At 44.9% G+C, this 12290-nt stretch overlaps 2 protein-coding genes across 3 annotated transcripts in view; one reads left to right on the top strand and one right to left on the bottom strand.

Moving 5' to 3' along the window:
• NLRC4 (NLR family CARD domain containing 4) overlaps window positions 1-7328 on the top strand; it is a 29019-nt gene extending 21691 nt beyond the window's left edge. The window contains exon 7 of the mRNA XM_008071816.2: window positions 6834-7328. Within this exon, the coding sequence (XP_008070007.2) occupies window positions 6834-7126 (293 nt within the window). The 3' untranslated portion in view covers window positions 7127-7328. The remainder of the gene's footprint in view (window positions 1-6833) is intronic.
• A 156-nt stretch (window positions 7329-7484) lies between these two features.
• The window catches only part of SLC30A6 (solute carrier family 30 member 6), a 54649-nt gene continuing 49843 nt past the window's right edge, over window positions 7485-12290 (bottom strand). For both annotated transcript variants that reach the window (XM_008071813.2, XM_008071815.2), the window contains one exon: window positions 7485-10878. In XM_008071813.2, the coding sequence (XP_008070004.1) occupies window positions 10378-10878 (501 nt within the window). In that variant the 3' untranslated portion in view covers window positions 7485-10377. The remainder of the gene's footprint in view (window positions 10879-12290) is intronic.

The following is a 12290-nucleotide window of genomic DNA, read 5'->3' as shown; positions in this document are numbered from 1 at the left end:
GCACTTTGAGAGGTGGAGATGAGAGGATTGCCTGAGCTCAGGGGTTTGAGACCAGCCTGAGCAACATGGCGAGACCTCATCTCTACAATAAACCAAAAAATTAGCCGGGCGTGGTGGCATGTGCCTGTGGTTCCAGCTCCTTAGAAGGCTGAGGCAGGAAGATCACCTGGGCCCAGCAGGTGGAGGCTGCGGTGGTCGAGAGCGTGCCACTGCACTTCAGTCTGGGCGACAACTGAAAAAAAAAAGTTATAATTTCCCAAATGAAGTCAAGAAAAAGAGAAAATCTAAATCACTCCATAACTAATATTATAAACTGAAGCAGTAATTTAAAAGATAAAGCTAATCTGAGAGAGATTTTTGGGCAAGTGTCACCATTAGGCAGCTGCATAGTAATAATTTTTACAGCCAAGATCAACAGTGGATGCAGCATGGGGTGACTTCGAGGAGAAAGAGGACGCCAGTATGTGGTATCAAAGCAGCTCACCCAAGGTGTGCGCCAATCACGGGAGGAAAAATAGCAGCTTCAGAGTGGGAAACCTGGCAGACACTACCTCAAGCAAGAGAGCAAATGAACAGACCGCCTGTGATCGTGGACTGGAAGGCTTCATGTTATTAACAAGGCAGTCTACATGTTGAACTACAGATCCAAAGCAATCCCTATCAAAATCCCAGCAGACTTCTTTGCAGAAACTGACAAACTCATCCTAAAATTCACATGGAAATTCAAGAAACCCAGGATAGCCAAACCAATCTTGCAAAAGTAGACAAAGTCAAAGGATATACACATCCCAATTCCAAAACACATGACAAAGCTATAATAATCGGAATAGCATGGTACTGGCACAAGGATAGATATGAGTGGATCACTGAATATCCACTTGCAAAAGAATGAATTTGGACCCCTACCTCATACCATATACAAAATTAGGTCAATATGCATCAAAGGCTTAAATGTAAGAGCTAAAACTATTAAATTTTTGGTGAAAGTAGAGGGGGCCATCTTCCTGACTTCAGGTTAGGCAAAGCCTTCTTAAATATGACAGCAAACTCAATCAAGACAAGACAGAAATAAACTGGGCTTCAGCAAGATTACAAACAGCCATGCCTTAATGAACACCATATGGAAAGTGAAAATGCAACCCACAGAATGGGAAACATTTTTGCAAATCAAGTATCTGATGAAGGTCTTCTATCTAGAATATATAAATAACTATTATGACTCACTGATTAAAAAGGCAAATTACTCAAAGAGGCTGGACACAGTGGCTCGTGCCTATAATCACAGCACTTTGGGAGGCCAAGGCCAGATAATTACTTGAGGCCGGAAGTTTTAGACTAGCAGGTTACCTCCTATCAGTCTTTTCTTTTCTTTTTTTGAGTTGCGGTCTCACTCTGTCATCCAGGCTAGAGTACAGTGGCATGCTCACAGGCACTGCAGCTTGGACCTTCTGGACTCAGGTGATTCTTCACCTCAGCCTCCTGAGATGCTGGGATTATAGGTGTGTGATACCATGCCCGGCTAATTTTTTTATTTGTTGTAGAGATGAGGTCTCACCAAGTTGCTCAGGCTGGTCTTGAACCCTTGGGCTCAGGCAATCCTCCCACCTTGACCTAATAAAGTGATGGGATTGCAGGCTTGAGCCACCATGCCTGTCCTAGCAGCCTTTTTTTTTTTTTTTTGAGTTGGAGTCTCACTCTGTCACCCAGGGTGGAGCGCAGCAGCACACACATGGCCACCCCAGTGTCAACCTGCTGGGCTCTGGCAATCTTTCCGCCTCAGCCTTCCAAGTAGTTTGAACTAGCTACGCCTGGCTAATTTTTGATTTACTGTAGCAACAAGGTCTTGCCAAGTTGCCCAGACTGGTCTTGAACCCTTGGGCTCAGGCAATCCTCCCACCTTGACCTAATAAAGTGATGGGATTGCAGGCTTGAGCCACCATGCCTGTCCTAGCAGCCTTTTTTTTTTTTTTTTGAGTTGGAGTCTCACTCTGTCACCCAGGGTGGAGCGCAGCAGCACACACATGGCCACCCCAGTGTCAACCTGCTGGGCTCTGGCAATCTTTCCGCCTCAGCCTTCCAAGTAGTTTGAACTAGCTACGCCTGGCTAATTTTTGATTTACTGTAGCAACAAGGTCTTGCCAAGTTGCCCAGACTGGTCTTGAACCCTTGGGCTCAGGCAATCCTCCCACCTTGACCTAATAAAGTGATGGGATTGCAGGCTTGAGCCACCATGCCTGTCCTAGCAGCCTTTTTTTTTTTTTTTTGAGTTGGAGTCTCACTCTGTCACCCAGGGTGGAGCGCAGCAGCACACACATGGCCACCCCAGTGTCAACCTGCTGGGCTCTGGCAATCTTTCCGCCTCAGCCTTCCAAGTAGTTTGAACTAGCTACGCCTGGCTAATTTTTGATTTACTGTAGCAACAAGGTCTTGCCAAGTTGCCCAGACTGGTCTTGAACCCTTGGGCTCAGGCAATCCTCCCACCTTGACCTAATAAAGTGATGGGATTGCAGGCTTGAGCCACCATGCCTGTCCTAGCAGCCTTTTTTTTTTTTTTTTGAGTTGGAGTCTCACTCTGTCACCCAGGGTGGAGCGCAGCAGCACACACATGGCCACCCCAGTGTCAACCTGCTGGGCTCTGGCAATCTTTCCGCCTCAGCCTTCCAAGTAGTTTGAACTAGCTACGCCTGGCTAATTTTTGATTTACTGTAGCAACAAGGTCTTGCCAAGTTGCCCAGACTGGTCTTGAACCCTTGGGCTCAGGCAATCCTCCCACCTTGACCTAATAAAGTGATGGGATTGCAGGCTTGAGCCACCATGCCTGTCCTAGCAGCCTTTTTTTTTTTTTTTTGAGTTGGAGTCTCACTCTGTCACCCAGGGTGGAGCGCAGCAGCACACACATGGCCACCCCAGTGTCAACCTGCTGGGCTCTGGCAATCTTTCCGCCTCAGCCTTCCAAGTAGTTTGAACTAGCTACGCCTGGCTAATTTTTGATTTACTGTAGCAACAAGGTCTTGCCAAGTTGCCCAGGATGGTCTTGAACCCGCGGGCTCAGGCAATCCACTCGCCTTAGCCTCCCAAAGTGCTGAGATTACAGGCTGAGCCACAGAGCCTGGCCCTCCTATCAGCTTTTAAAGTTGCTCAAACCTTTCCCTGAAGGTTTGAATTCTATCTTCCTCCTCTGGTTCTTACTCTATCTTGTCTCCTTCAAGGTGAGAGCTCTAAAAAAGGCCGCCCCCTTGTCCGTGGCCACTTCCCAATCACTTCCTGTTCCTGCTCCTCCCAGCTGCATACCTGCAGGTGGCGTCATTCGACAGACACTTGTCGCAAGGGTTTTGCTCACTCGATCCGTGTGTGTTGACACTGAGCGGCGTCCTTCCATTCCCATGACCTCCATACCACCCTCCTGCCTCTGGGTCTCCTTTTCAAGGGCAAGTCCTCTACCTGGACAGCAAAGCCCCCTAGTTCTCCCTAGAGGTGGTCCTGGGCTCTTGGCCCTTTTCACTGATCCCAAGGCTCTGCCATTTGTTCCTCATGACTGCCCATCAGCACTCTGGGACTGCCAGGTAGAGTCATTCCTAGGGATCCATGTCACCTGCTCCAACAAAGCCCTTTGTGGAATGGCGCCTTTCAGCCTAAACACTTCAGGCTGAAAGCTTATCCAGCCTGTTCTCAAAGAGAGAGCTGTCTCACACCAAGCTCTTGTTCCAGAGGCTCTTTGGCAAATCCTGGCCTAATTATTCTGCCATGAATCCTGCCAAGAATCCTGCTGCCATGGTCTCGTTTTCCAAGAGCTCTTTCTTGACCTCCAATTGTACTTTGGGGGGTGGGGGAGCATTTTATTGTTGTTAAGTGGATGCCGTCACTTTTTAGGGTCTGAAAAAATTCGGTTCTCGAAGTTTGTCTTTTCCTGTTCCCTGTGCCACCTCATGTCATTGGGAGTTCCTTTTTTGGTTTGGTTTCTAGTCTCAGATTTCCTTGTTGGAGGTTCTTCTCCCATGCTGGTAATCCTGTTCTGGTCCCTTCACCTTCTGAGCAAGCCACGAGCTGACAGGAAGGAATCCTGTGCATCTGAGGGCAGGGGTGGCTTTTTGAATGGTGAGCATCACTGTGGGGTGAGCAGGCGAGCACAGTGGCTTTCTTTGGCGGGGACTTTTTTCAGGGCTGTTCAGTTTCTCATCTTCCTCCTGGAGCATGTAAGCCCAGGTGCCAGTGTTCTGGAAACAGGGGCACTGGAAAGCCCCTTGCCGTGGTGTGCTCCCCAGGTGTCCTGACCTACCAGAGCACCCCCCCATGCAGTTACTCGACAGCCCCTGTCTTCACACTGTGTTGTGAGCCCAACGAGTCAGGGACCACGTCTGTCCTTTTCACATATCCCCAGCACCCAGCACAATCTGTGGTACACGGTAGGCACACAAACATGTTTGCTGAATGAATAAATGGTAAGAGCCCTAGTGCTGCCTCAGTGAACCAGGATACAAGAACCCTCAAGGATCAGAACCTTCTACCCAGAGCACTTGAGATTTTTGCCTGGAATTTGAATCAAGCCATCTGCACTCTCCACAGTCCACGAGCCAGCAGCTCAAAATGTCAAGGATTCTGTCTCTCTTAGACCTAGTCTCTTCTCAGGGTAACTGAACAAAAGGCACGCTTTTGGGGTATGACCCCAAAATTCTGCCTGTTCTCGGGTCCTGTGTTTGTTTGCACACATCCTAGTAATCATCCAAGAAGCTTTCATTGAGTTGGTGATGTGAAGAGTCTCACACCTTCACAGATAAGCTTTAATATAAGCAGCCCAGAAATGGGCTTTGAGTTCTTCTTTAACCATTTGCATTCGGATGTCCCTCTGAGGAGACATCACAAATCAAGCAAACCACTCAGATGTCCCCTCAGGGGACATAAGGAGATTGTTTGTGACTATGCAGAACAAACTTGTGCAAGTGCACATTTTTCAAAAATGTATGTTTCCTTGAAGTTTTCCATTAAAAAAAAATAAAAAGCCTATGTCCCATTTGAAATTTATCAAGCTTCTGATTGACCAGTTGAGAAATGGTTTTCAGGAATCACAGGCACGCCCTTCCACATCTTCTTCAAACAACAGACTGGACAATAAATTACATATTATTAATGTGGGAGGAAGAACACGAGACCGCACTGTCTGCTTGAATAGAAAAGCATCAGGTGGAAGATGGCAAACAAATTACTATTACACAACATTATCAATGGATCTGCAATGCATGTTAGTGACCGTTTCACTCGTTACCATGTTAGAAAAAGATGTAAAATTTTGATTTCTTGGTCATAAGTTCCTTGATGTCCAAAATTCCACTATAAGCCAAATATCATCACAATAATTAGTTCCAACGCGACACTGTTTAATATGAAGTGATCTGTTTTTCACTATTTCATTAAAAAGTGTGGTCGAGTGGCTGGGCAGTGACCCACCAGGTGTCCCTGAGTGCCAAAAATTAAGTTCCTTAGGTAATGAACTCTGTTCTGCCTTAAAAATAGACACATGGCTGGCAAGCAAGGCTTTGAGAGCAGGGCATGCTGGGAAACTCATGGGGAAGAGGTGAAGGCAGAAAGGACAAGAGCCTGGAGGCAGAGACGGGAGAAAGCCCACCTGGAACGAGGGAGGAGTTAAGACGGTGAGGACCTAGGGACCAGGAAGGCTGGCACAGGCAACGACGGCATTGCCAGACCCAGCCACCCCATGGCTTATAGAGGTAGGACTCTACTTCCCTCTCATAGAACAGTCCAGAAATGAGCCGTCCAGGAAGGCTTCCAGATCCAGACACTTGTTTTTTAACACCTTCACTCTGTAGAGTGTTTTGGGTTTTTTTGAGTCAGGGTCTCACTCTGATGCCCAGGATGGAGTGCAGTGGCATGATCATGGCCCACTGCAACCTTGACCTCCTGGTTGATCCCCGGGAGACTGGTGATCCTCCCACCTCAGTCTCCCGAGTAGCTGAGACTACACCATGCCCAGCTAATTTTTCGACTTTTTTGTAGACTCAAGGTCTCGTTATGTTGCCCAGACTGGTCTCAAACTCCTGGGCTCAAGCAGTCCTCCTGCCTTGGCCTCCTTAAGTGCTGGGATTACAGGCGTAGTACTATGCCTGGCTGGTACGTCTCCTTATTGCAAGGCTCACCTGAACTCCCGTGCCATCTACACTGGTAGCAGAGGAAAGAGTAAGCACGAAAAAAGACCTGCACTCTTTGTGTATCAGGACAGGATATCCACTTGCCGTTGTGGGAGGGACTTTAGGGCGCCCTCTTCTGTGAGGAATGGAGGAACTTCCTGAAGAGGCAGAAGGGCTGTGAACAAGCAAACAAATAAAAACACTCACATCTTCAGAGACCGAGGGAGGCTCACTCAAGTTCACAGCTAGAATCATTCCAGACCCAAAGAAACAACAGTTAGGTAGTGTTTATTTCTCCAGAAGAGGAAATGACTGAAATTGTCAAAGTTTGACTCCAGTTTTGAAAACAAGCACTGAGTATTTGCAAGTGTGTTGCATACCTCAATTTTTAAGCAGCCTTCCTTTCCTAGAAGGGAAAAAAATGTTATTAATTTATGTGTTTGCTGTACCACTCTCTATTCATTACTATTGATCAGATTTTCTTACACTCATGGAAAAACAGAATTTGTAAACACAATGGACCATATTCATAACCACTGCCCTGGCTACAGAAAACGAGTACTTCTTTCTGAAGCAAAGCACTGATGCAAACGCAGTCATTTCAAGATAAAAGAGTGTATGTAAAATATAGAACTATTTCTCTTTTTTAAAAATTGTTTTACTTCCAACTAACACATTTCGTTCTTTATGCAGGTGCATTTTTAGGAATGAACCCTCTGAAAAACTTCCAGCACTTGAATTTGGCGGGCAACTGTGTGAGCAGTGATGGCTGGCTGGCCTTCATGGGTGTACTTGAGAGCCTCAAGCAATTAGTGTTTTTTGACTTCAGTACTGAAGAGTTCTTACCGGATGCAGCATTGGTCAGAAAACTTAGTCATGTGTTATCCAAGTTAACTTTTTTGCAAGAAGTTAGGCTTGCTGGGTGGCAATTTGATGATGATGATCTCAGTGTGATTAAAGGTACTTTTAAGCTAGTCACTGCTTAAATAAAGGGCACCCTAAGCCAGCAAGTGCTCTGGGACCCTACTCCTTAATCTTGCAAAAAGATGAGGAGTAGAAGGGAGTCTGACTTGATAATGTGCAAAATCGGTTTGCGTCTCATATCTCCAACAGGATCATCAGCTCCTTGAAGGGACTCTTGCTCATCTGTGTGTTACCCTGGGCCCCAAGAATACTGGATCACAAAAACTGATGTAGTGTGTGTTTATTTACTTAGTACAGTGTCTGGCACAGACTAGATTCTTAACACATATTAGCTGAATATGAGAGTATTAAATTACCAATAAATAGCTATTGAATAAAGAAACAAACCAAAATTTTTAAAAATCAGAGTGAAAACATACATACACTTTAATTCAACAGTTTAATTCAAAAAATCTGGAATATAAAAAGCACTTTCTCGTATTAGAAGCAGATTGGACTCCCAAAAAGGATCGGCATCCTTTAGTCAAGCAAAAACTGGCAGATTACAAACAGCTAAATCAGCGGCTTGAAGTTCATGTCCTCTCCAATAGCTGAGCATTGTAATTCTATCCACAGCTTTGGAGATTAAAGAGGGAAGGAAAAACGTACCCCATTCTTGTGTACCCTGCAGAAGCTAAGGGTATCTGCCCTAATCTTTTTTCCAACACGTGCCAAAATAACCCTTACCTACAGAGAAAGAAGTTGGAGGAAAAAAATCTCTAATCCAAACGGATTTAAATAGAGGCAAGTTTGGAAAAAACAAAGTCCTACATGGTGTTAGCCGTGGTCCCTGTCTATCCTTATGGCACCTCAAGTTAACGGCTCGGGTGTTGGTGCAGACAGCACTTGGCCTGGATGTCGAGGTAGTCACTGGAAAAACATTCTGGCCACAGTATTTGTTTTGCAAATGGGAACACATTCTACAGATGTAGTCACAAAATGTTAGAACTGATATTTTACAGATATGAATTCCTTCCCCGTCCTAACTTTTTGAATAGAAAACTCAGAGAAGTTAAATGATTTCCCCTGGGTTACAGCATGATGACCACAGTGGCAGCCCCAGAATTGGAATCCAGATCTCTTGCCTTCTGGTCCAGTGTTTTTTCCATTACAGAACTGGAATCCAAATCTCTTGTGGAATTCCTGGTCCAGTGACCTCTTAAAGCAGGGTTAATCACACTCCATGGAGCTTCCTCTCAGTCACAAATGATAGCCAGGTGTTTAAACCAAACTTCCTTCTGCTTCTAGCTTCAAGTGATTCTGTGGCAAGATATACAGTAAGGCTGCTGCCCCCAGCCTACGCTGGGCAAGTCCCTTATTTTCATATTCTGAAGGCGCTCAGAGTTCAGCAAATAAGATTTCTCAGTGATAATGCAGGGGCCAATGTCACTTACTGATATTCAGCAAGCAGGGCCAATTCTTTACCACCACCAGCAACTCTAAGTGTCTATTCAGACAGCGTGGGGGATGTGAAAGCCCCTTTGGTGGGACAGCTGCATGGGGTTGTCTCTGAATGGGTGCTGAGGAAGCAGGCACAAGCCTCCCACAGAACAGCATTTGGTACCTGACACTTCACAGACCCATGGGGATGAAGAAGACATGCAGGGGGGTGCACAGTCCTCCTAACCACCACGCTATAATCGTAGACCAAAAGGAGACACCGCCATAGTTGGGGAACACAGGAAAAGGAACTAGGAACAGGTTGCCTGATTACGTTTTTCGAGGTTTCATTTTCCACAGTAGTTAGGTAGTGTGGGCTGCGTTTCTTCAGCAGCACAGATGTCTGACCAGGGTTGCAGAAGTCAAAGTCAATGGCCAAGAAAGAAGCATTTAGGACTAAGTCACGTATTACCACAGATCACCATAATTCTGCTGGCCAGAGATGGCTTCCTGGATGCTTTTTATTCCACTGTGAAGAGAATTTGGAAATGCTGCTTCTATTTAAAAGAGGATAAGTTGCCTGAAGAAATGGCTGCAAATTGTATGGAAACAAAGATCTTCTCTAGAGAGCTGGCTAGCGGCTGGGAAAGTCACAAATCTTTGAGAGCACTGGATTCCAGGAAAGGCGAATCCATGCTCACAATCCCTTAATAAAACTCTAATTATACAGCTCATAAGCAAATAACAAAGGAATCACTCATGGGTCATGTGTGACTGATGCTTATTACACTTTTGGAAGTAATACTGGCCATGCAAGAAAGTCCTTACAATCTGCATTTGGAAAACAGCCAAAAAATAAAATAATCAACATGATTCTCACTCGTCATCACAGTGAACAATTCACTATTTCTGACAAAGCAAAACAAAAAAGTTAGAGACTGCCTTCTGCAGACTTAACAACATTGTATTAATCTAAGGTCCATGGTGTTTTGGAAAAATTATTATATATGCAAACACTTTGTGCAACTTTGAAAAAACAGCAAATTCCATATTATGTATGGAATTCCATATGTTTTGGTAGCATATATTTTGTTAATCAAATGAGATATTAAAAAGTTAATAAAAATGTGACAGGAAAGATAAATCCCATTATCATGTCAGTATTGACTGAATATAACACAAAAGATTGGGATTCTTTTGCTGCATCTCATCAGAGGCTGGGTGTTCATTTAATCAAAATAAAACACCTAGAACCATGGACTATTTACAAATGTACTGAAATTTTTAGATGAGAAAAACTTTAACAAAAATCCTGATAATTAAAATATGTAAATTGTACTAGATAGTAGAAGGTGTTCCAAAATTTCTGATAAAAAAATTTTTGCTCTTGATTTGCAAGCTATAATTCAGGAAAGCCTCAAAGAAAAATGCAGCAATTAAGCCTGGAAAAGCTAGAAGAACAACTTTTACTTTTCGAATGGACATTTTTTTCCTTTCCTAAAATGTATTATTATCCAAGAATCATGTTTATAAGTTTCACTGAAGAAAACTGTGTCTTCTTAGTAATGTGACAGACCCACTCCATCAAGTAGCTTTCTTATAAAGGGAAGATCACATCACACTATGGTCAATCATAAACCAAAGATAGCAACAAATTCAAATAGAGAGAAACATGTTTTCTAAAGGAAGCCTATTTAAAGCCTACAACATTTATAAGGATTTCACTGCCACAAATACATTTTACAAAAATATAGTTTCATAGGTTTCATGAAATGTGAACAAGCTTATTATTTGCTAAAATTTAGAGTGATTGATTGAACAATCAATGCAAAGTTGGATTTCTAAATAAACTGGAAGCCAAGGAAATATTCCTCATAAAATAAGTTAGAGTACATCACGGTCCTGGCTGTCCAATTCTACTGTTAGTTCCATATCTACTCGGTATACTTGTAAAACCAGTTCTGAAACCCTGGGATGCTCCAGTTCCTGGAAATCCAAGTCCTTGATTAAACATGCTGCTATAAGGTGTCTGTCCGTGATTAAGACCCAAACCATAAGGCCTTGTCTGTGTGTTTAGAAGAATAACTGGGCTCACATTTTTTCCAGGTGCGTTAAATGCAAATTCTGGAGGTGGACTACCAGGCTTAGCTGGAGTTGATGTCACAGGGTTCAAATCATCAGTCCCCTTCATGAGAGGCATTGGGATGATGTGATGATCTGGAAAGTTGAGGACATTGGCGGCAACAGGCCCAGACATCAAGGCAGGTCTGATCCAGTCATCCTTGAAAATCTGAACAGTCAGAGTAGACACCAGAGTATATAGTCTGTTGGTCACATGAGCAAGAACCATTTGTTCATCTGCATCTCGTCGAATTCTTACGTGCACTGACCCAGCCTAAAAGGGCGAAATCACAAGAAAGAGATGCTTACAATCATACTAATCAAAATTCCATTAAAAATGAGCATTTTGAGGCCAGGCCTGGTGGCTCAGCCTATAACCCCAGCACTTTGGGAGGCCGAGGCAAGTGGATTGTCTGAGCCCGCCGGTTTGAGACCAGCCACGCACCTTGGAGAGACCTTGTCTCTATAATAAATAAAAAATTAGCCACAGCCAGGCTCGGGGGCTCAGCCTGTAATCCCACACCTTTGGGAGGCTGAGGTGAGTGGATTGCCTGAGCCCGCAGGTTTGAGACCCACCTGGGCAGGCGAGACCTCATCTCTACAATAAATCAAAAAATTAGCCAGGTGTGGTAGCGCGTGCCTATAGTTCCAGCTACTTGGAAGGCTGAGGCAGAAGGATCGCCAGAGCCCAAGAGGTCTCTACAATATATCAAAAAATTAGCTGGGCGTGGTAGCACGAGCCTATAGTTCTGGCTACTTGGAAGGCTGAGGCGGAAGGATTGCCTGAGCCCAGCAGGATGACACTGGGGTGGCTGTGAGCATGCCATTGCACTCCAGCCTGGGCAACAGAGTGAGTCTCTGACTCAAAAAAAAAAAAAAAGAAGCCGGGCTTGGTGGCTCAGCCTGTAATCCTGTGCTTTGGGAGGCTGCGGTGAGTGGATTGCCTGAGCCCGTGGGCTCGAGACCCCCTTGTGCAATTTGGCGAGACCTCATCTCTACAATAAATCAAAAATCAGCCAGGTGTAGTAGCACACGCCTGTAGTTCCGGCTCCCTGGAAGGATCGCTGGTGCCCAGCGGGTTGAGGCTGCGGTGGCCGGTAGCGGCCACTGCACTCCAGTCTGGGCGACGGAGTAAGACTCCAACTCAAAAAAGAAAAGAAAAGAAAGAAATGAGAATTTTATGCAAATCAAAACCACACTGAGATGCCACCTAACTCATCAGGATGGCCATCATTAATAAATCAAAAAACAACAGATGCTGGCGAGGATGCAGAGAAAAAGAAATGCTTCTACACTGTTGGTGGGAGTGCAAACTTGTTCTATTTCTATGGAAAACAGTGTGGTGATTCTTAAGAGAACTAGAAACTGACCTTCCATACGACCCAGCAATCCCCCTCCTGGGAATATACCTGGAGGAACTCAAATCATTCAACAAAAAAGATACCTGCACATGCATGTTTATTGCAGCACTATTCACAATAGCTAAAACATGGAACCAACCCTGCTGTCCACTGAAAGCAGACCAGATATGGGAGGCTGAGGTGAGTGGATTGCCTGAGCCCGTGGGTTCAAGACCCACCTGGGCAACTTGGCGAGACCTCATCTCTACAATAAATCAAAAATTAGCCAGGTGTGGTAGCGCGCGCCTGTAGTTCCAGCTACTTGGAAGGCTGAGGCGGAAGGTTG

Source organism: Carlito syrichta, unplaced genomic scaffold, assembly GCF_000164805.1.
Source record: "Carlito syrichta isolate Samal-C Ts95f unplaced genomic scaffold, Tarsius_syrichta-2.0.1 Scaffold314733, whole genome shotgun sequence".
Taxonomy (NCBI): Eukaryota; Metazoa; Chordata; class Mammalia; order Primates; family Tarsiidae; genus Carlito; species Carlito syrichta.
The sequence above is the reverse complement of the archived record's forward strand: the minus strand, read 5'-3'. Positions and strand labels throughout refer to the sequence as shown.